Source organism: Brachionichthys hirsutus, chromosome 10, assembly GCF_040956055.1.
Source record: "Brachionichthys hirsutus isolate HB-005 chromosome 10, CSIRO-AGI_Bhir_v1, whole genome shotgun sequence".
NCBI lineage: Eukaryota > Metazoa > Chordata > Actinopteri > Lophiiformes > Brachionichthyidae > Brachionichthys > Brachionichthys hirsutus.
The window spans coordinates 7348202-7370879 of NC_090906.1; the positions used below are offsets into that span (position 1 = coordinate 7348202).

Genomic DNA, 22678 nt, shown 5'->3' on the forward strand with positions numbered 1-22678 from the left:
TTTTAATGGATAAACTGCATGACGCCGAACTAATGCTAAGTTGACTTTTTTGAGGAGATTTATTTTCCTCTTTCACCCGAATGCAATAATGTGACTAACATTTCTACTGTATTTGTATTTGATTATGACATTTATAATGTGACTTTTCTATGATAGAGGTCTTTTTTTTTATATATATATAGCTTTCCAATATGCGGAGTTCTGTACTTTTAATGGTCTGTGGATGTTATATGCATAAATAAATGTAAAGGACAAGATATAATGACTTAAATTTACAAAGAAAACAATAATGATGTTGCAAAGACAAATCCACCAGGTCATTACTGTCAGACAAAAAGCCTGCGATGACAGAAAACTCTCTTCTCCTGTTGTTTCAATGTTCTGGTGTCCCCTTCTCTGCCTAAATGATCTAAATGTGAAATAAAATGTGATACAATTTAAACACCTGTAAGTATGTCTGTTGTCTCTTTGTATATGGTTCTTGTTGACTTATAAAATATCTACATCTCCTTGGACTCTGGATACGTTGTCTGTCATGCTAAGACTGGATTGTGATCAGCAGAGGTGGGCTCTCAGACAGTTTTGGACGAAGCTATGGTTGTACAAGTATTGGCATATTCTCCTTGGCTGATATGGTTGCTTGTGTAATGTACCTAATTTATATTGGATACTCTGATTAATTAAATTGGAATCTGTGCACTGTAAAAGTGTTATGAAGTGATCTTTTTCATTTCAAGGCAAGTATTAAATCCTTCAACAGCTTCATTTGTTCAGGAGAATGCTGAAACTTCTGATGAGATGCTGCAGAAATGTTTCAAAGTCAAGGAAATGTCACGATACTTCTCATCACCAAGAGGGGATGAGATATAATGCCTCGATCTATAATTTTTGGAAGACTTTCTTCAAAACTGGTAGAATCGTTAAGATAGTAATGTGTATAAGAAAGGGAGTCTATTTAAATTAGATGTGCGAAGTTGAGAGATATATAGCCCTTCTCTGTATTTCTGCTGTTAGTCTGGTCAGTTTATATTAAGTAGTATTTGTATATATTATTGATTTTTCCCTTCCATGACGTATGCTGTTCAACAATCCGTGTCGGATTTTCAAGTCGTTTTTGTGGTGATCCACGTAATTTAGTAATTAACCAAAAAAAGTGCAACGGCATACTTTCTTTCTTACAAATTATTCTTACAAAATGTTACAACTTTTATAAATTGTATATAATATTTATTTATTTTTTTCTTGTGGCCAGTGATTTCTTTTTTTCTTTCTTGTAACCATAAATAAATGTTTTTATTATGGCTCTAATACTCCGTCGTAGTTACTTTCCCAACACACCAAGTTTTGTAAATTATGTCCGGTAGTTTGTGCTAAAATAGGTTCAGCGAGAAATTCGTGTTAATTTTTACAATGGGTTTTGGGGGATATGAAACGAACTTCGCGAATTTTGTCCCTTGCTATTTGCCGTCGTTAGTTCCGCTCCTCCTCCCCTCCGTCTCTCCGGCTTTGTACCCAGAGCCGAGTCCACGCCGCGGTTAGCTTCTCTGAGACTCCGGAGCTGTTAAACATCGGAAAATGGCTCTTCACGTTCCCAAAGCTCCGGGCTTCGCCCAGATGTTAAAGGATGGTGCCAAGGTGAGGACAGTCGGCGTGTTTGCAGTGCTCTGTCACCTTTGAGTGCGTGCTAGTAAACTAGCATGCTAATTAGCATTAGCTCCTGAGTCGGCACGTTGATTCACAGTCATGCGGGAGAGTTCTAGAAGGCGGCCAGGCCGCTCGGGGTTGCCGGGGCTGGGTTTTCTTCCCCCCGCTGCTAGTTTAATCCCTGTATTTGCTCTAAATGCTTTTAGTTCTGTTATAACGTCCGTTTAGATTTAATCTTACACAGCCCGCGCTGTTAGATAGTCAATTAATTGTGCTTATTCTGCCTCCCGACTGACGCTGATTTATTGCGTTTTTGTTTCGCTTAAATGCTTTAACTCGTATTACATCCTTGGGATTGTTGGTTATTACTGCGCTTTTGGAGCGCTTTGGAGCACACGTGTTGATTACAGCTCATAGTCCAAGGATATTTGACTGTTATTAGCCAGAGTGCCAGTCATTGTCTGCCATGTATTCAAATAGACGGCGCTCGTTTTATTGATGAAAAACACAATAGCATGCAAAAGGTCTTCTGGATCTGATCCAGAATGAGGGCAGAAAAAAATATTACGTTTTAACTTTGAAAACTTCATTCATTCAAAAATCAGTTAAAAATGCACGTAGACTCCGATTCACTTTTGCTTTTCATGGTTGGTGTATAAAGATACCAAAAACAATTTGTAGCCTTTTGGTGATGATCCAGATCACTGTGTGGACGGTGTAGATCCAGTCAGGAGGGGAATGAGCTGCTTGGCGGAGGTTTGTGCTCTCTGAGTGACTATGGTCTCCGTCTGCAGCACTATTCAGGGCTTGAAGAGGCCGTCTTTCGTAACATCAGAGCCTGCAAGGAGCTGTCGCAAACCACTCGCACTGCCTACGGGCCCAACGGTACGCCTTTAAAGGAGACACTTACCTACATTTGCTTTGCGTGGTTTGATTTTTGATTGCCGTTTTTATTATTTATCACGTCATGGCGACCTATTAGGAATGAACAAAATGGTCATCAACCACTTGGAGAAGCTGTTTGTCACCAACGATGCTGCAACGATTCTCCGAGAGCTCGAGGTAAAGAAACGCAACGACGTGGTTCGTCTTGTTATTTCTGGAACAGATTTATTTTGAGGGGAAATTAACGGTATTCCTGATTTATTTCCGCATCTCCATAGGTGCAGCACCCGGCGGCTAAAATGGTCGTCATGGCGTCCCATATGCAAGAGCAGGAGGTGGGAGATGGCACCAACTTTGTTCTGGTGTTTGCCGGAGCGCTGCTGGAGCTGGCCGAAGAGCTGCTCAGGATGGGGCTGTCCGTGTCGGAGGTAAACGCGTTTACCCGCTTCTGGTTGCTAGTTAAATTCCTCTTGTGCTGATGTTATTGGTTATCGCAGTCACAGCGTCCGACATTAGCTCGTTGCCCTCTCTTCGTCGCAGGTGATCGAGGGCTATGAGGGCGCGTGCAAAGAGGCTCTGGAGATCCTGCCAGACTGCGTTTGCTCCTCGGCTAAGAACCTCCACGACATCAAGGAGGTCACGTCTCTCATTCGCACGGCGGTTGCCAGTAAACAGTACGGCAATGAAGACTTCCTTGCCAGCCTCATCGCACAGGCCTGTGGTGCGTCCAGCGGTCCGCGCTACGCGAGCTAACCCGGAGCTGCGAATAGCAGAGGGCTAGAGGCATTTGTTCATTTTACGTTGCACCGACTTGACTTTTTATCTCCTTGCGTGTGTCACAGTGTCCATCTTCCCAGAATCTGGACATTTCAATGTCGATAATGTCCGAGTGTGCAAGATTTTGGTAAGCGTTCCTCCTAGATTTAATGTCTTTCTTTGTGTTTTTGATGTTTGCCTCTGAGCTAATGCGCGCACCGTCTCCAGGGCTGTGGGGTGACGGCGTCCTCCGTGCTCCACGGCATGGTGTTCAAGAAGGAGGCGGAGGGAGACATCACATCTGTTAAAGACGCCAAGATTGCCGTCTACTCCTGTCCCTTTGACTGCATGGTGACAGAGACAAAGGTAAAGTCTCGTCGTGTTACGAACCTTTCAATGGAAGGTGTCATGGTATTAAAAAAAATATTGATTGATGGTTACCCTGTAGGTTGTTGTTCGTAAAAAGCTTCGGCCCTCTGAAGGCACTGATCTGTGTCTCGTCTGTCTCGTAGGGCACGGTGCTGATAAATAATGCACAGGAGCTCATGGACTTCAGTAAGGGAGAGGAGAATATGATGGAGGCTCAGGTGAAGGCCATCAAGGAGACCGGCGCCAACGTGATAGTGACCGGGGGGAAAGTGGCAGACATGGCTCTGCATTATGCCAACAAATACCAGCTCATGGTTGTCAGGTGAGGCGGGATGACGATCCAAATTCAATCGCTTTTCGTATTGGCCTTCCACTTGAAGAAGGGAGGCAGGAGAGAGATGCCTGTTGTACTTGCAGCTTAATTACAAAGGAGAGATTTTATGTAATCTTTAATTTAAAGATTTATTTTATGTTTATTTGATCATTTTTAAATTACATTAGTATGATGTTTCAAGCCTTTAATTATCCTGGAGTTATTGAATAGTTACTATCTCGTCTTTGTGCCATCGATCAATGATTTTAGGATGTATTTATTTTTAAAACGTCCGTGTAACAGTTGAAGGTTGAATCTGAAGCCTCTGGGCTTCCGTTCAGGGTTTGAACATGTTTCTCCTCTCGTTTACGAAGCTCCTAACAGCCCGGCCGACTTTTAACACGGCCTGCTTCTTCTTCAATTTATTTCCTCGTCAGGCTAAATTCCAAATGGGACTTGAGGAGGTTATGTAAGACTGTGCAGGCCGTGGCGTTGCCCAGGATGGTGAGTGTCATCGGGCAGTTGGACCATGATAGAAATGTCCTTTATATAATGCGTATTGATGCTCCTCTGCTCTTAGACCGCTCCGACTCCAGAGGAGATGGGTCGCTGCGACAGCGTGTACACGACGGAGGTCGGGGACACGCAGGTGGTGGTCTTCAAACACGGTGAATCCCTTCGTTAGTCTTGATGTGGTTTGTCTTCATTCTAAATATCGTCGTTGCCACGATGGATTTTAGGTTTAACACGTTACTTGGTCTTGATTTGTTATGAACAGAGAAAGAGGATGGAGCCATCGCGACAGTAATAATCAGAGGATCCACCGACAACCTGATGGATGACATCGAGAGGGCCGTAGATGATGGAGTCAACACGTTCAAGGTTCTGGTCCGGGTAAGAGAACTTGGGTGATGTGATGTGTGTTAGGGGGGGGGTTCTATTCGCTGTGTTCTTGACAGCAGCTTCAGTGTGCATGTTCTTCATCTCCAGGACAAGCGGCTATTGCCTGGAGCGGGAGCCACTGAGATTGAGCTGGCCAAAAAGCTCACTCTGTATGGAGAGGTACGCAGATTTGAGTCGATAAAGCTTTAGGTTAATGTTTCACCTTTTTCATTTTACTCTGTTTGTCTCGACTATATTAGCGTCCGGTGAAGTCCAGAAACGTGACCTTGCATTTTGCCCCCCCCCCCCCTCTCTGCAGTCCTGCCCCGGTCTGGAGCAATACGCCATTAAAAAGTTTGCCGAAGCCTTCGAGGCGTTGCCTCGCGCGCTGGCCGTGAACAGCGGCGTGAAGGGCAGCGAGCTCATCTCCAAACTCTACTCTGCACATCACGAGGGGAACAAAAACATGGGCTTTGACATTGAGGTGTGCATGTGTACCACATTATGACAATTTATGTAAGCGTTACAATACATTGTCTCAAGAATCCGTCATGTTGGTTGCAAATGGCTGAACAGAAAAAAAAAACATTCTTTTGTCTTTTCGAAAAGCTGTTTCTGTAAAATATTCTGAATATTTATTTATATATATATATATATATATATATATATACATACACACACCGGTATGTATGTATGTATATATATATATTTCAGTTGCTGACTGTGTGGATGTGATGTTGTCCTTAGGCAGACGCACCTGATGTGAAGGACATGCTGGAAGGTGGCGTCCTAGAACCGTACCTGGTCAAACACTGGGGCATCAAACTGGCCAGCAATGCTGCAGTAACGGTACTGAGGGTCGACCAGGTGTGTACACGAACGCACAAATCTGCTGTGTGTGTGTGATTTGATTGGTGAATAAATGTCTCTGTTCATTATAAGGAGGGGAAACGCCACCCCGGTGCAGCTACGCTGATGCGCTGCGAGTTAGTGGAAGGGGCTCTGTGTTCTTGATCACTCTCCAGGCAGTGAACGAGAGAGTGTGTGCGTGCGTGCGCGTGTGTGTGTGTGTGTGTGTGTGTGTGTGTGTGTGCCATTCAGATCATCATGGCTAAGGCTGCAGGGGGACCCAGGGCTCCCCAGCAGAGAGGCCATTGGGACAAGGACGGCTGGGAAGAGGAGCCTGATCATTTTGAAAGTCACCATTAGAGGGCGCTCTGTTAGTAGGTTTTGGAATGGGCGTGCGTGACTCACTCGGGACGCTCCACACGTGTGGCGTGTTGTTGTTTTTACTGCCTGTCCCTACTAACATGGCGTGTGATGCAGAAATAGAGTGGCTGCAGCCACTTCTCAGGTTATACTGGTGCCACTAATTCACGTTCAGTCTTGCACAAAACTGAGACGTCATGGTTTGATGCATGCAGCGTGCACGCTTTAAGTCTTTTGTTTTTTTATTATAGCAGGAGATGTTCCAGAAAGCGGTGGTTGTGTCTGTTTATGCTTTTTGCAACATTCCTGCGCCGCTTCGGTGCCTGCTGAGTGGATCACAGCGTGCTTGATTTTTAATGTGATTTAAAAAGATAAAGTCTAAGTCAGCCTTTCGCTACGATTTCAGATCATCATGGCCAAACCAGCAGGAGGGCCGAAAGCTCCCCAGGGCAAGAAAGACTTCGATGAGGACGACTGAATCTGATGTCCGTCTGGCGCTCCTTCAACCCAAGAACTTCTCAAATCCTTTTATACTTGTTTATTTAAAGGCCCACGGTTCAGTTTGTTTTGTAAAAATCACCACACATTGGGTAACAAGATATCAGTAGAATGTAAGGATAGCACGGCTTTCTGTGTTCTGAATCCCACAATAAAGGCACTTGCGCTGTCGTGACGTGATTTGGGGTTTATTTTCCTTTTTAATTACGTTGTGTCGGCATTTGCTGGTTCGTGTGTTCGTTATTCACGGCTGATTGATTAGAGATCCTGCTTAATCAATCTGGAGCAGAGCCGGCACCATAGTTAGCTTTTTATGTGAGCTCCATCCTTCAGAGTCCCCCCCCCCCCACACACACACACACACACGCTTGATTGGCCACTGATGCTGCGTGTTGCTGGTTTATATTTGGAAGCTGGTGAAGGGAAGAATAAGGAGTTCGTTATGTGCAAAACCAAGCATATCGATCCGTCTCCAGCTGTAATTAGAGCAGCAGGAGGGGCTGGGCGAGCAGACTCCAGCCTCATTGGTTGGAAAACAGCTGTGGGCGGGGTTGCGCTGACGTCATCCGTACACGGGATTACCTTGTTTTCGTGTCGCCATATCTGTTACATTGTTGCTTCTAATAGTAACACAGTTGACTGCGTTTGAATCAGCCTTTAGATCTTAAACGTGTCGGGCGCTTCGCGGATGAACTCGTGGACGCGCTGCCGTGACGCGCCCGGATGAGGAGCGGGCGCAGCGCGGAGGGAACGGCGCTCATGCCCTGCTGTCATACTGATGGGGGCCGACGGCAGTAAAAACAGCAAGGTGGGTCTCTGACGCACCCAAGAAGGGCTTTCCGGAATCACCGGAACGCCGCGGCGCCGCTGACGCACGGCCGCGTCGTGACGTTTTCCGGATAGCAGCTTTGTTGATTGTGAACTGTGACGTAATCCTTATTACGTTTTCAATGATATTAAAGGAAGACATTCACATTCCGTGTTGAGTTTAGAATTATTGCAGGTTAAAAGTCCCAGTAATTGTGGTGCGTTTATTTTGAAGGCGCAATCGTCCTGTTTCCACAATCAGCAGTCAATATAGATATGATGTCGATAATTTTATCAATAAACGTTATCAATAAATTGTGACACTACAATAAGTAATAAAGACTTGAGATTGCACATTCTCCCAAGCTGGCTCGATTGATTTGATCACATGACTTACTAGAAAGCTTTTACCCAGCCATGATCCATAATTGACCAGGGTAATAATGCAACAGAGCATTCAGAAATTCTGCCCTCAAACACCCACAGCGCCGTCTATCGACCTGCATTTTATTTTGTATTTTTTTTCATTTCCCTTGTCTCCTATACAGAGAAAAGGTGAGGGACAGGAGGATGGAGGCTTCTCCCCAGGATGGCGCGGCTTCCTCTCCAGTATGGGCTTGTCCATCCCAGCGGGCCTCTGTCGCCTGGCCCCGCCTGCCCTCCATCTGGGCCGGCGCCGTATGCTCCAAGGCAAAGCCCCCGACATCCCAGAACATGTCCTACGGTTGGCTGGAGTCGGTCCGGATAAGCTGAGAGAGGAGTGGAGCCTGCCTGCATTCGTTGCCATGTTCCTGCCTGAATTCCCTCACAAATCTGCGCCTGGACAGGAAAACTTTCAGGTAGACTTCAGACAGCATTACGTGTGTGAAGCTGGGTGGAGCTGGGTGGAGCTGGGTGGAGCTGGGTGGAGCTGGGTGAAGCTGGGTGGAGCTGGGTGGAGCTGGGTGGAGCTGGGTGGAGCTGGGTGGGTGGAGCTGGGTGGAGCTGGGTGGAGTTGGGTGGAGCTGGGTGGAGCTGGGTGGAGCTGGGTGGAGTTGGGTGGAGCTGGGTGAAGCTGGGTGGGGCTGGGTGGAGCTGGCTGGGTGGAGCTGGGTGGAGCTGGGTGGAGCTGGGTGGAGCTGGGTGGAGTTGGGTGGAGTTGGGTGGAGCTGGGTGGAGCTGGGTGGAGCTGGGTGGAGCTGGGTGAAGCTGGGTGGAGCTGGGTGGAGCTGGGTGGAGCTGGGTGGAGTTGGGTGAAGCTGGGTGGAGCTGGGTGGAGCTGGGTGGAGCTGGGTGGAGCTGGGTGGAGCTGGGTGGAGCTGGGTGAAGCTGGGTGGAGCTAGATGAAGCTGGGTTTGTGGCTGAACTCTTGCTGACCTCTTTTTCCAATGCATCAGGTGTTGAGTTACATCGCCAAAGGTTCATTTGGACCTATTTTGAAAGTGAAGGACAAGTCCAAACAGAGAACGTATGCAGTAAAAGTGAGTCTTCTTTCTGGATCTGGGTAGTTTAAAATTGTTAATTTTTATTCATCAAAAACATGGGAAGAAACAGACCGTTTATTATCAGGAGGGGGGAGGGGTATGAGCAAATTTGCTAAAAAATCAAAAGACCGACAGTGTGAGAGGAGTCCATCCACTCTTTATAGCCATTTTGTTTTCCAACAGGTGATGCCCAAATCAGAGATTCTAAGACTTGGGGTCTTGGAGCAGTCAAAAGAAGAGGTCATAGTCCAGGTGGGTGCTGAGAACAGGCAGAAGAGAAATCTGCTATTCTAGTCTAAAGCACCTATTAGCATCTGTTAGCAGTGTGCCTGCTCTTCAATCCATTTTACATTCGTTCAGAGAGAGGTGTATATGAAGGTGAGCCTGATGATTTTTTTTTTTTTTTTTTTTTTTTAAATGAGATCTGACTCGTGCCGATTTGGAGGTTCACCAACAAGTCCTGAATTTGCTGACGTTTTGAGTAAGCTCGGGTCACACTAGTCTGAACTAGTGAGGACAAACCTATGGTGGCCAGAGTTGAGATTTCTCAGGTTGCTCTTGGACCTTTTTGCCCGCAGCGTCAGGTCCGCCATCCATTTGTCCACGACCTCCAGGACTGCTGGCAGACTCAGCGCCACCTCTACATTAGTGAGTCCACCAGAGATCAGCAACCCAACCCAACCCAGATCCACTATCCAAAACCCCTTCACTCCACCTTTTCTTACCTGTAAAGGATCTACCCGCAATCCCCGACCCAACCCCTAAGAAGTGACGATGAAAAGACCGAGATATTCCAATTAACTGCCTTTATTGATGTATTTATTTTTGCTTTGAGACCCTCACCTCAAACCCTACGGCCCAGCTACACTACGTTTCTTCTGCTTGCGCATCCTGTATCTGTTCTAGTCCGTGTTGATGCCCCTCCAGACCAGTTTTGTTCCGTTAAATCAGTCACTGAGTCAAGAAGTGCCATGTCGTTTGTTTGCTTCCCTGACGCCTGTGGAAAGGTAGCATGTTAGTCAAGGACCAGAATACGAATAGAGAGGAACGATGCTTTATTCTAGACACGTTTGCACCCGATCCTCTTTTTAGCCTTTATTTTAAAACCGTGTGTGGCTGTCTGCAGTAAATCGCCGTCTCTTCCCGATCGTAATCTTCCTTTTGAATTTCTTTCACCGTTGTGTATTCCTTGTCTCACAGACCTCCCCTATCCTGCCGCCTGTAAGACAGAGACGTGCTTTAATGCCACTTCTACTCCCACAGTGTGTGACTACTGCAGCACTGGGGATCTGTACACCTACTGGCAGATGATTGGTCAGTTTGCAGAGGACACAGTGCGTGTGTTTGCAGCAGAGTTGGGATGTGCGCTTGGTGGGTATGCTACATAATTCAAAGCTGTTCCCCTCAAACGTCCAATCGAATTAGAGATGTCTTCAGTAAAGTTTAGAAATGTTTAATAGAAAAAGTAAATGAGTTCTTAAAGGATCCCCTGCAGCAATAAACCAGTGACCGGATTTCTTTTCTTTTTTTTAAATAGGTGAATGAGACATCCTGAGTCGCTGGTTGGATTTTACATATTGTTTGTTTGTTTGTTTGTTTTGACAGGTTTTCTGCATGATTTTGGGGTCATTCACCGAGATGTGAAGGTAACAGAGGGAGAGCACAAGGTTGAAACCAAAACGGAAAAATAAATCAAATGTAAATTATTTTAGATTAAATCTGTCACAACAAGAAACATGTTCATTTTATCACTGTGTCGTTTATCCAACATGAGATCAGAAGAATGGGCTATTGATGATCCTATCCTATCCTATCCTATCCTATCTATCCTATCCTATAACACACCTGATACTTTCCTCCACCCGTTCCAGCCTTCCTGCACACGATTCTTCACTTCCTTTCCACATTCAGTCCATTCTGTAGTTTCATTCATTAGTGTTATAAACAAGAAAGAAATTCAAGGTTCAGGGAAATCTGCTAAAATATTTTTTTATCTCATTATAATATAACTGAATAAGTAAATATGGATTTCTGTCTAATTCTTTATTTTGGGCAATTTCATGCAGATGGAGAATATCCTCCTGACAGACAATGGTGAGTACAAGCCATTGTCCAGCAGAGAGCAGCATAGCCCTGGTTCAGTGTGCAGCAAACAGAAACTTCCAGAGATCATCCCAACATTTTGTCACAGATGCCAATATACATGCTAAGTGAAAACAGAATCATGCAGTCAGTCAGTCAGTCAGATTATTAAATATTACAATATGTGTTCGTAGTTGTTGCTGCATTAGCACATGACACTGTAGAGGAAATGGTTTGTCCTAGGACACCTCCGTCTAGCTGACTTTGGTTTGTCCCGTCGCCTGGAGAGAGGAGGAAGAGCTTTTACCATTTGTGGAACTATTCAATATATGGGTGAGAAATATTACAACATATCCTCCAAAGATCAGGAGATGACAAACATTTTGTGCATTATTTTTTGCTCAAAAATCAAATAAAATGTGCGTGTATGCTGCTGACACTCTGCTTGCTCTGCAGCTCCAGAGGTGTTGAGTGGTGGGCCTTACAATCACGCAGCTGATTGGTGGTCACTGGGAATTCTGCTTTTTTCATTGGCCACGGGGAAGGTGAAGTCTTGTTGACAACAGAGTCACTTCTGTCTTGCATGGCGTCATTCATGAAAAAATAAAGCTGTGCAAAATGCCTTTGATGCTTCCTCCGTGATTTGATGTGCATGTTGAATTACAGGGTGCATTAAAGCTCTTTGAAAACTTCAAAAATGTAAAATTAAGCGATCTAAATAATTTTGTATGCATTTTCTTAAATCTATCTGTCATGTTTTTCATTGAATGGTCTGAAATCTGTCTTTCTTAGAACTGAAGCATCCTAAACCTTCTCTCTTCACATAGTTCCCTGTGCCTCCTGAACCGGACCACTGCAGTATGCTCAGGAAAGTGAGGACTTTCCCCTATGAAATGCCCCTCAGCTTTAGCCCCCCACTGGCCTTGCTAATAACTGAGGTAAGTTTAAAGTATAATCATATTAATAAATGCACAAGTATCTAGAAGATGCTTTTCTGTTTTGATATACTAAGTTATATCGCTACCTTTATGTTTTCTGCCCAGCTTTTATGTAAGACCCCGTCCCGCCGACTGAGGACTCTCGAGCGTTTCAAACGACAAACCTTCTTCCATGGAGCAACCTTTGACCTCACCCTACTGCAACGTCAGCCTGTGAAGGTAACCCATGAATGTCTTCTTGTAGTCAATCTGCTTGTTCAAACCAAGTGACCCTAGGAAATGTTCCATATGCTACCAAAATCTAGTGATTTCTTTCCCCCCTCACTGTCCAGGTTATTCTGGAGCTGAGAGAAAGACCGGACCGGGCTGCCAAAGCTCGACGAGGCCTCACGTTGTCCTTGCAGCCTCTCAAGGGCTTTGATTATGACGCTTTACTTAGCCCTCCCTCCACACCAGATGAGCATCTGGATGCTGGTGTACGAGATCACACGGCTGTGCCACTGCCTGGCCCGCCACTCCCACTGCAGCCTCCTCAGGGAAAAGGCCCTCGCAGAGAAGTCTTTGTGTAATGGACTCTGAGTTTACAGAATGGATACTTTCCACACTGAAAGTGACGGCCTGCATGTATGCACTTCTGCACACTTATTCATCATTACACGTGTGGTTCGCCTTGTAAAAAATCTTATTTAATGAAAGCCAGAACAGCTGACAAATGAAGCTTTACTTTAGAAGGGAATGCTTCTTTTTATGAATTATATTTCCTCTTTTGCATTTCTGAACTTCTGCCTTTATTTTTTACGTGTGATTACAAAACAGTGTAAGCAGAAATTAACGAAAGAAACTCCTGCTTTGACTTTATGTTGTAATCTTCATGAAAACTACTCTGTACGTTAAATGATGATGTAATTCTAAGCTTTCCAATACTTTACCTTTATTGCCTGTATTTCAAAACAGAAGTAAAGTCTCCTCCTGTTTTACTTTTGTATTCTGTTAAATCCGAGCGTCACAACCTATTACATACACACCTTTGGCATCTGCATTAGTTGGAATCATTAAAAGCAATGAATCAGGGAAGTCCCCCCCCCCCTCCGTCAGCCTTGAGTTTGTCTCTGAGATGGTAGCAGCAGTGCAGAGCTGAGCTGGTGCACTATACCGGTACTTTATTCAACCTGACAGTGAATAGATACAGGGCTTTTACTGTTGTCCAAGGCTGCCAGTAATCCGCACGTCTCACCTGAGTTTTTTGTTTTCTTAAAAGAGACCTATTTATAAATTTATGTGGATAAAGTTTTTATGAACATGTTTGGTGTTATTTGATGTTTTATGTTGTGTCACAATGTATTTTTGTAATTACCATATAGCACAGATTGATATTAAACTCATTGTACATTAATCTGGTTGTGTACTTTCAACATATCAATAATTATTTTATGACTGATAATGTATACTTAAACTTTATGTAATGTTGGGGTATGCATATATATATTTATCTGCATCAATAGTTCATAGTCATTTGACAGATTAATATTAAAAATAATTCCTTGAATCAGCAGGTAAAATATGATGTCTTTTGCAGAGGAGAAAAGCAGATTTAAAACTCTCTCCATCACACTTTCCTCAAAGATGCAGAATCATCCTGCGTGAGACCTGAACGACGACGCCATCAAAACGCATGCGCCTTGGCCAATGGGCGTCCTCCCCGTCACGTGACGAGCGAGCGAGAGCCCCTCCCACGGCTCGCGGGTTTTGTAAAGGGTCACGTTGCGCTGCAGCACTGATACAGGAGAGCCCTTCCTCCTCCTCATCCTCGTCGCCGAGCTCACCTTCCTCCTCTACGCGGACGCCCGCTCGCAGGTGAGAATGAACCCTGATCAGAAACTCTTCGTGCATCGATGAGCGCGGACAGACAATGTTATTGTAACGGCGATGTGACGTAGCTCCGCACCACCGAAAGCTAACTTCATCTTCTAGCTAACGTCAGTTAGCCAAAAAAAAAAAGCAACAACCGTGAGTTATCCACTTCCGGCTCTTGTGCCACAGTTTTTGTTTAATTACTTCGACAGAATGGATGATTTATCTCCTTTTCAGTATTTCGTTAAAGTTGCGTAGGTCACGTACGCTCCAGGAAGGGCGTTAAATGGATGACCTTCAAGGATGAATGTGCTTTCTGGTGACGTCATCGGCTCTCACGGTTCCTTCATACCGTTTAAGTTGAGCAAATGGTGTTTAGTACCCGGATGCAGCGTAGTGTCAGTATGCAGACGGTGTGTGTATCTGAGGAAGAGCACGTAGACCTTTTCTGTGATGGGCGGGGCGGGGGGAGGGGAGGGGGGGGGTCCTCGTCCCCGTCCCCGTCCCCGTCCCCTTGTCCCCTTGTCCCCTTGTTTCCTTAACGCCTCAACATTTATCAGCCTTATAAGCAAATAACTAGAGGAATATAGAGATGAATTAACGAGTTAATAGTCGGCTGCTGGATCAACAAACGGCACTACAGGTAAGAATATTTGTATTTAAATGTCTTAATTAATTTCTTAATGGCATTGACGTGCTTTCTGAAAATAAGTGGAGAAAGTAAAACTGAAGATATTTTGTTAATTGTGCATTAAAGTTACAAAGTCATGAAGTCCAGGTTGTTTTTATTGTTTTAACCGTTTCATCAGTGAGGTGATCAATAGAATGTTTTAGCGCAGCGTATACGCGAAGGCAGTTTAATCATGATTTAAATCAGTATTTTTAAAATGATGAGGTGAATATAATCTTTAAAAAATAAACGGCAATGTATTGGAGGACTGAATGGGGAAATGGGGCTTCTGCTAGCACTGCTGGACCGAGGCCTGAGGACAGAGAAAGTCCAAATCCAGAGCCGGTTGCCTGGTAACAGGACAACTCGCGTTGCTCTGCAGAATCCATTCCACCTCCTTAAAGCTAATCCATTTAGCTTTAATTTATTATTGACTATCCGTAGATGTTCCAGGTGCCAGAACAAGTCTAGGTAGATAGTATGCTGAGTTCACTAACTTTAAGATAATCCCTGAAGCCTAATGAATACTCGACAGGAAGAATTAAATAAAGGACAGCAGGATCGCTCTGGATGCAGACGTGCATTGTGTTCCCGTTGGGTTGGATGTTTCCCTCGTGGGGCCACAGCAGGGAAATGGCTGCAGTGCAGATGCAGCGTTTCTCTTGTTGAGGCTGACCAGGGTGAAGCAGGATGAAATAAAAGTTATGGAGAGATGAATAAAACGGCTACCGGTGAATTAGTCCTTTCTACAAATGTCTCCGATTTTAGCCTTCATTTTTAGAAATCCAAATCCCTTTTTAACGACCGATCCAAAAATACGTTGCCTGTCTTTGTACAGTTGAGTGTATTATTCGGCCCCGAGTCCTCAATAAGCTCCTTTTCTATTGGATCTGTTTCCATTTAAAATAGTGACTTTGTGAATGTTTCATTTACAGGCTATATTTGCAAAGCTTGAACTTCTTGTCTGAATCCATTTTTACCTCAACATTTATCAACATTCATGTTGTACTGATCAATTCATTCAGATGTCCTTCATAAGAAGTGTCTATGACCACGTCCTAATCAATCATTAGCTGATTGTTAGTGGATTATTGGTTGGATTTTTAATTATCAATACGACACTCCCTGCTCAAAACACGTATTTTAGTTAATTATATCGTAGGTGTTGGGCCTCAGTGGATGCTAAAATAGAAAATGCCAGGATGTGTGTCTCTAAGATGAATAACTATCATTCAGTGACACTGCTTGTTATTTATGATTAGCATTAGCAGTGAACAGTCGGTTACCTTTATTCTGACCAATCACAGAGTGGCTCAGACCAGCATGCACACCGAGCAGCCATTACTGCTGCCATAATATTGGCTGTATTAGTGCAGCCTTTCCTCTTCCTGCTGAAGTATTGATTAGTGAGGAGATGAAGGCGTTTCTCCTGTGCTGGATTTGACCTTGTGTGAAGGTTGAATATTGATACACACAGCAGTCGATCATGAATGAAGCTGATTCTGAAGCTGACAGCAAAAAACCTGATATTCTCAAATACTTCAAGAAGATATGCATTGACACGAGATTATTATATATTCTGACATAATTCATAGAAGTAGACAGGTGTATACAATATATATGATTTAAGAGTGTATGAAGGGACAATGTGTTGCTGCCAGACATGCTGCAGGCTGATCCTGGATCAGTTTACATATACACAACAGGGTATTGTCCTTCGACGTCCTTCTTATGCCCCGTGGAGCGTAAACAATGTGTGATTGCAAAAATCTCTTTATGCTTCATTGTCACTTTTGCTATGTTGAAAAAGCTGACCTGTTTGGTAACTTTATTGTGTGCATGCCCGAACCAAGAATAAGTTTCACTGCCCTGCGAATGATTTTGTAATGTTTTCCCAGGAGAACCCCAAACACACCGGGCCAGGGGTCGGTGGAAATGTTTTTGTAGAGGCTTGTAGGTGCCTCACGTACGATAGGAAAACGGTGAACCAAGGCTGTGCACACCTGAGCACACGCCATGCCGGTGTCCTTGTGTTTCCTTTTAGCAAGAGTAAATAACCTCTTTTCTGCGGTTCCCCTCGGGGCACATGTTACGACCTGCAGACCCGGCTGCATAAAACAAAAATGTGTTTGTATCAGCACGGTGCTGTGTTGCACATTCCTATAGACGGGCCTCCAATCAGAAAGCTGCTATCTCGTAGGTTTAAGCTAATCCTCAGTTTAAACCGTAAAGCCACTGGAATAAAACGGTCATGACTTTATTGTTGCCCCGTGCTACACCTTCCTAATAGAATCGTCTGTTACACGACACAGTCGCTGTGATTCATATGATTAAGTGGCAACTTCAGGTAATGCTTATTTTGGTTGAACATAGTCATTTACATTCTATTGAATCGGAGGCCTCACTAAAGAAACTAAGAGCCACATCCAACGGACGAATCCACCCAATCCTGTGCTTGTTGGAACAAAGCTGCAGCCAAAGACGCTGGGGGGTGGGGGGGGGGGGGTGTTGCCGAGGAGAGAAACGTGCCGTGCTGCTGTCACGGCTGGAGCGCCGTTACATAACCGCTCTCTGTCTGCTGCAGTCGGGGTGGGACGGTGAGGGGGGGGGTTACGTAACTGCTTATTTGTGGGAGAGAGTAGAGAACCAGACATCTGGTTTGGGGTGTGCTTCCCACAGACGGTGTGAATGTCGATAAAGCTTTGTGTGGATTCTCTCGGTGACGGCCACACGACAGCCTGTTTTACACGGTCAATGCGGCTATTTCCTGCTTCTTTCTCTCAGGAAGCAGGAAGCAGGAAGCAAATCTTCTCGCAGTCATTGGTTTCATCACGCCGAGCTGGGGCCTTGCATGGTCTGACTTTAAACATCAACTTTCGTTTCCATCCATCTTGCTGTCGAGAGGTGCAGCAGGCGAGGTCTGTGCAGACAATGGAGGGACAAATAGCTGAGGCCAGCGGGGGGGGGCAAGCAGCCAGGTCAGCATACCGTGAGGCGGTGTGACCGCTCTGGCTTTGTCCACGTTAAACATCTGAAATAACTCAATTGTGATATTATCTTTCTTCGTTTGGCACATCAGGGTTGTGTGAAGACAAAAAGCTGATCTTTTAAAATCACATTGATCTGACGGATAGACTGAAATTGAAGAAGATTCTAGGGCTGAAAACAAACTGATGAACTCCTCGCCTTAATGTGTTTGCTAGTAGACGGCAGCGCGTCGAATAAATGCTTCTCTTTGAAGATGGCTCCGACAAAAAGGCAGACGTGTTCACGTTGGAGATGAACACGGGTCGCTTCTGATTGAAAATGGTGAACCAAGGATGTCTTGGTTGTGAACATGGCCTAAGTCTCTCTCTCTCTCTCTTCCAGTCACCATGACTCACCAGTACCCGGCACTGAACGCTGAGCAGAAGAAGGAGCTGCAGGAAATCGCCCAGAGGATAGTCGCTCCGGGGAAAGGCATCCTCGCAGCTGATGAGTCCACCGGTGCGTGTGTGTGTTATTTTAGGAGGTTCTTCATGCTACATGCTAGGGAGGGGGTGCATTCAGACGGAGTGTTCCTGATATGCTGCTAATTTCCCAAAAACTCATTGGACAGATCAATATATCTTACTGTTTGTACACAATTACTGATTAAGTATCATAAAATAAGAAATATTTTAATGTCTGTCATTTGAATTACTTTGCACTAAACCATGTACACATTAAAAAAAAAAGATTAATCCAATCAGTATTAGCTGATAATAATTTGTTACTAATTTCTTCCTTGCACATGCATTAATACCCGTTACACAGGCATTAATACCCGTTACACAGGCATTAATACCCGTTACACAGGCATTAATACCCGTTACACAGGCATTAATACCCGTTACACAGGCATTAATACCCGTTACACGCGCATTAATGCCCGTTACACGTGTATTAATGCCCGTTACACGTGTATTAATGCCCGTTACACGCGTATTAACGCCCGTTACACAGGCATTAACGCCCATTACACGCACATTAATACCCGTTACACGCGCACTAATGGCCGTTACACGGGCATTAATGGCCGTTACATGCGCATTAATACCCGTTACACGCGCATTAATGGCCGTTACACGGGCATTAATACCTGTTACACGCGTATTAATGCCCGTTACACGCGTATTAATGCCCGTTACACAGGCATTAACGCCCGTTACACAGGCATTAACGCCCGTTACACAGGCATTAACGCCCGTTACACGCGCATTAGCGCCCGTTACACGCGTATTAATACCCGTTACACGCGTATTAATACCCGTTACACACGCATTAATACCCGTTACACGCGCATTAATACCCGTTACACGCGCATTAATGCCCGTTACACGTGTATTAATGCCCGTTACACGCGTATTAACGCCCGTTACACAGGCATTAACGCCCATTACACGCACATTAATACCCGTTACACGCGCACTAATGGCCGTTACACGGGCATTAATGGCCGTTACATGCGCATTAATACCCGTTACACGCGCATTAATGGCCGTTACACGGGCATTAATACCTGTTACACGCGTATTAATGCCCGTTACACGCGTATTAACACCCGTTACACGCGTATTAATGCCCGTTACACAGGCATTAACGCCCGTTACACAGGCATTAACGCCCGTTACACAGGCATTAACGCCCGTTACACGCGCATTAACGCCCGTTACACGCGCATTAACGCCCGTTACACGCGTATTAATACCCGTTACACGCGTATTAATACCCGTTACACACGCATTAATACCCGTTACACGCGCATTAATGCCCGTTACACGTGTATTAATGCCCGTTACACGCGTATTAACGCCCGTTACACAGGCATTAACGCCCGTTACACACGCATTAATACCGATTTCCGGCTGTTGTCTCCAGGCAGCATGGCGAAACGTTTAAACCCCATCGGGGTGGAGAACACGGAGGAGAACCGGCGCCGCTATCGCCAGCTGCTCTTCGCAGCCGACCAGCGCATTGACAGCTGCATCGGAGGAGTCATCTTCTTCCACGAAACGCTCTACCAAAGCACGGACGACGGCACTAACTTCGCCAAGCTCATCAAAGACCGCGACATTGTCGTCGGCATCAAGGTGCCGTGTTGTAGGAACCCGCGTCGGATGATGGGTTTTAATTTAGCTTACGGGTGTTTAAAATCTGTTTCTTTGCAAAGTTAGGCGACAGTCCTCTTCTACGTTCTCGGTTTCAGCTCGGCCTCATTTTTGTAAACTTGCGTCTGAAGAGTTCTGCCCTTTTTTTTGGTGCTTTAGTGTTTTAGTTATCCACAAGTGCAGAGTTGTTATTGAGCTGAGACTGACAGAACTACGACATTCCCAAAACTGTTTACAGAAACACGGCGGTGCTGTCTGCATGTTTATATAAAAACAGGCCCTCCTATTGGAGAGCACTCTGAGGCAGACACTCTTTAACTGAATGTAATTAAAAGTTGGGCCCAAAAATACTGCATTTGTGGTTTTGAGGGGTTTCGTGAGTATAATATAACTTGGGTAGAATTTCTATTTCCGTGTTTGCAGGTGGACAAAGGTGTCGTTCCCCTCGCTGGAACAAATGGAGAGACAACCACTCAAGGTTAGCGACTTTAGGAGCTGCACTCTGAGATAATCGGCACTGCTGCGTTTCTGATGGGCTACGCTGGCTGTGTTGGGCTGTAGGTCTGGATGGGCTGTCTGAGCGCTGTGCACAGTACAAGAAGGACGGTGCAGACTTTGCTAAGTGGCGCTGCGTGCTGAAGATCAGCGACACCACTCCGTCTGAGCTCGCCATCTTTGAGAACGCCAATGTGCTGGCACGATACGCTAGCATCTGCCAGCAGGTGGGTGTGAGATTGCAGAGGAGGTTTTTCACTTTACACAAAGGACGCCACAACGAACACGCATTTAATCTGGCCCCTCGTAATGTCTCCTAGAACGGTATTGTTCCTATCGTGGAGCCTGAAATCCTTCCCGATGGAACCCATGACCTGAAGCGTTGCCAGTATGTCACTGAGAAGGTGAATTCACTGAGGAATGTGTGTGTGTGTGTATAAATATATATACTATATAGGGCTCACCTATCTGTTTCACCTGCTGGTAGGTCCTCGCTGCAGTCTACAAGGCTCTGTCAGACCACCACGTGTACCTGGAAGGGACCCTCCTGAAACCCAACATGGTCACGCCCGGACACTCCTGCCCCACTAAGTACAGCAGCGAGGAAATCGCCATGGCTACCGTCACGGCCCTGCGCCGCACTGTGCCTCCTGCTGTCACAGGTGAGAGACAAATAAGAAGAAAAAAAAGGTTTATTGAACAGGATCGATATCTGTGTACTGTTCAAATAGTGTTTACAGTAAATTCAATGTATCAACAATAAATGTATGAATTCTTACTTTTACAGGCCAAATAATTAAGAATAATAGCTTATCATTTTACTTTTATTTCTTACTTTTTACTGCTGATTTTAGGCGACCTAGAGCCTTTTAATTTTGGATTTAGTTTTTTGCAGCGCAGTTTAATTTCTTTTGACCTGACTTGTTCTATGCTGGCTGTATTTTCTATAGCATAAGTATTAAATTACTCAATTCTGTCTGTTACATCGCATTAAAAAATGAATCTTAGATTATTACGGGTTTATGAGCAGGTGAAATGAAGCATTACCTTGTAATCTATAGAGTCTATTGTTAGATCTATATTGCCACGTTATTTTGCTCTCGCCTTCAGATAATTCCTTTTCCAACCTGAAATGTTCTCTTTCTGTTTCGTCAGGGGTGACATTCTTGTCTGGTGGCCAGTCTGAAGAAGAAGCCAGCGTGAACCTCAATGCCATCAACAACTGCCGTCTCGCCAAGTCTTGGGCCCTGACCTTCTCCTACGGCCGCGCCCTGCAGGCCTCCGCCCTGAACGCGTGGAGAGGAGAGCGAAACAACGAGAAGGCCGCCACCGAGCAATTCATCAAACGTGCTGAGGTGAGACAAAAGTGAACGGGCTTCTGACACATCCTCATTGAGTGAAATAAAACGTCATCTTTGTTTTCGTTTTGCCTTCTCCGACAGGCAAACGGCCTGGCTGCAATGGGCAAGTACGAGTCTTCTGGAACCGGCGGCGCTGCGGCACAATCCCTCTATGTGGCCGATCATGCCTACTAAACTACCACATCGAAATGTGGCCTGCTGTAGTCTTAAAACTGCTCTGCTATCCCTCCTCCATCAGTCACAGGCCTGCATTGTCTACTGTACTTAAGTGCTGTCACTGAAATTACCTTATTGGATACATATATATATGTAAAGAAATAATTTGAAACAGGAAGAGGCTTGTTTTTGTTCTACTTAATGAAACAAATGTAGTTTGAAATCAAACACTTTTTTTGAGACGATTTGACTGAAGTGGGAAACTTTCTTTAACATAAATGTGGGCTCGGAGACAGGAAGGCTGCACACATGTACTGGTAGATTATCGCTTCATAACTGCGCCTGTCTACACTCTCGAGCCGGATCAGCATGCGTGTGCGTCGATGTTGTCGCTTCCGTCAGAACGCAGTGTTGACTCATTCCTTAAACATTACAGAAGGACCAACTGAATAGTAAGTATTCCATTTTGGGGACGAATACCAGTAAGTTATTTTTAGCAACTGTTCAGACGCGTTAGACTCTTACTGTACTTTCAGACAGACCGCTGCAGAAGTCGCACCAGGGCTCCATCCTGATTTGTCCTTTCTTTTCACACGCTTCTAATTGCCACTATTTAGAGAGAAATCTCATTATAGCATTAGCTTTAACATGCAGTGATTAATGTATCCCGTCGTGTGAAGGTGTTGATATTCTGTGATGTGTGTGTTATCATGTCTAACTGATTCCCCGAGTACACTCCACTGGGAGATGTGATGGTTTCTATAGGCGTGCACATGATGTGGGCCTGTCTGTGGGGAAACGCTCAGCGCCGTAATGTTTGTGATGTTGTTATTGTTCTTAAGCACTTCTTGTGTCAAATAGCAGAGAAAAATAAAATTAACTTTAAAAACTAGCAAAAATCTCTCTGTGACATTATTGCTGCTGGTTTTAAGGTATCCGTCCTCTGTCAACAACATCATGATTGATGCTATCATATCCCACATTCCTGACACTGCAGTCACACATTTGCCTTCTTGCGTCGCATTATGTAGTACTTTAAGGCCAGAAAATTAGCTTTTAAATTTAATGGCGTCATTTTGGATTCGGAATCAGCTAATCAATCTATCTTCAGGCTGTGAGATGGGGGATTCCGGCTCTGCTTGCTTGTAGATGTAATAAGTGCGAGTTGTT

The 22678-nt window shown here is 44.9% G+C and overlaps 3 protein-coding genes across 5 annotated transcripts; all 3 read left to right on the forward strand.

Annotated features, from left to right (window-relative positions):
- The first annotated feature begins 1498 nt into the window (after nt 1-1498).
- cct8 (chaperonin containing TCP1, subunit 8 (theta)) lies at nt 1499-6736 on the forward strand. 3 transcript variants are annotated; one of them, XM_068744260.1, is made up of 16 exons: nt 1499-1635; nt 2439-2529; nt 2627-2706; nt 2808-2957; nt 3070-3250; nt 3372-3433; nt 3514-3651; nt 3798-3976; nt 4405-4471; nt 4548-4635; nt 4746-4861; nt 4958-5029; nt 5169-5333; nt 5597-5716; nt 5951-6072; nt 6465-6736. In XM_068744260.1, exons 1-15 carry the CDS (start codon nt 1576-1578, stop codon nt 6056-6058), a joined length of 1677 nt encoding a protein of 558 aa, XP_068600361.1. In that variant the 5' UTR covers nt 1499-1575; the 3' UTR covers nt 6059-6072; nt 6465-6736. The 3 variants fall into 3 exon arrangements, with proteins under 3 accessions (XP_068600361.1, XP_068600362.1, XP_068600363.1); XM_068744261.1 differs by having other exon boundaries at nt 5951-6068; XM_068744262.1 differs by lacking the exon at nt 5951-6072.
- Nucleotides 6737-7199: 463 nt separating this feature from the next.
- On the forward strand, nt 7200-13231 carry rskrb (ribosomal protein S6 kinase related b). The gene is made up of 13 exons (XM_068744692.1): nt 7200-7364; nt 7912-8202; nt 8740-8823; nt 9010-9078; nt 9405-9474; nt 10090-10197; nt 10432-10472; nt 10893-10920; nt 11152-11241; nt 11365-11453; nt 11736-11846; nt 11952-12065; nt 12179-13231. The coding sequence occupies exons 1-13, from the start codon at nt 7335-7337 to the stop codon at nt 12413-12415; spliced, it is 1362 nt and encodes a 453-aa protein (XP_068600793.1). The 5' UTR covers nt 7200-7334; the 3' UTR covers nt 12416-13231.
- Nucleotides 13232-13598: 367 nt separating this feature from the next.
- On the forward strand, nt 13599-22064 carry aldocb (aldolase C, fructose-bisphosphate, b). Its single transcript, XM_068744961.1, has 9 exons — nt 13599-13700; nt 17737-17853; nt 19267-19478; nt 19920-19974; nt 20058-20218; nt 20312-20395; nt 20479-20653; nt 21147-21346; nt 21434-22064. The coding sequence occupies exons 2-9, from the start codon at nt 17742-17744 to the stop codon at nt 21524-21526; spliced, it is 1092 nt and encodes a 363-aa protein (XP_068601062.1). The 5' UTR covers nt 13599-13700; nt 17737-17741; the 3' UTR covers nt 21527-22064.
- Nucleotides 22065-22678: the final 614 nt, after the last annotated feature.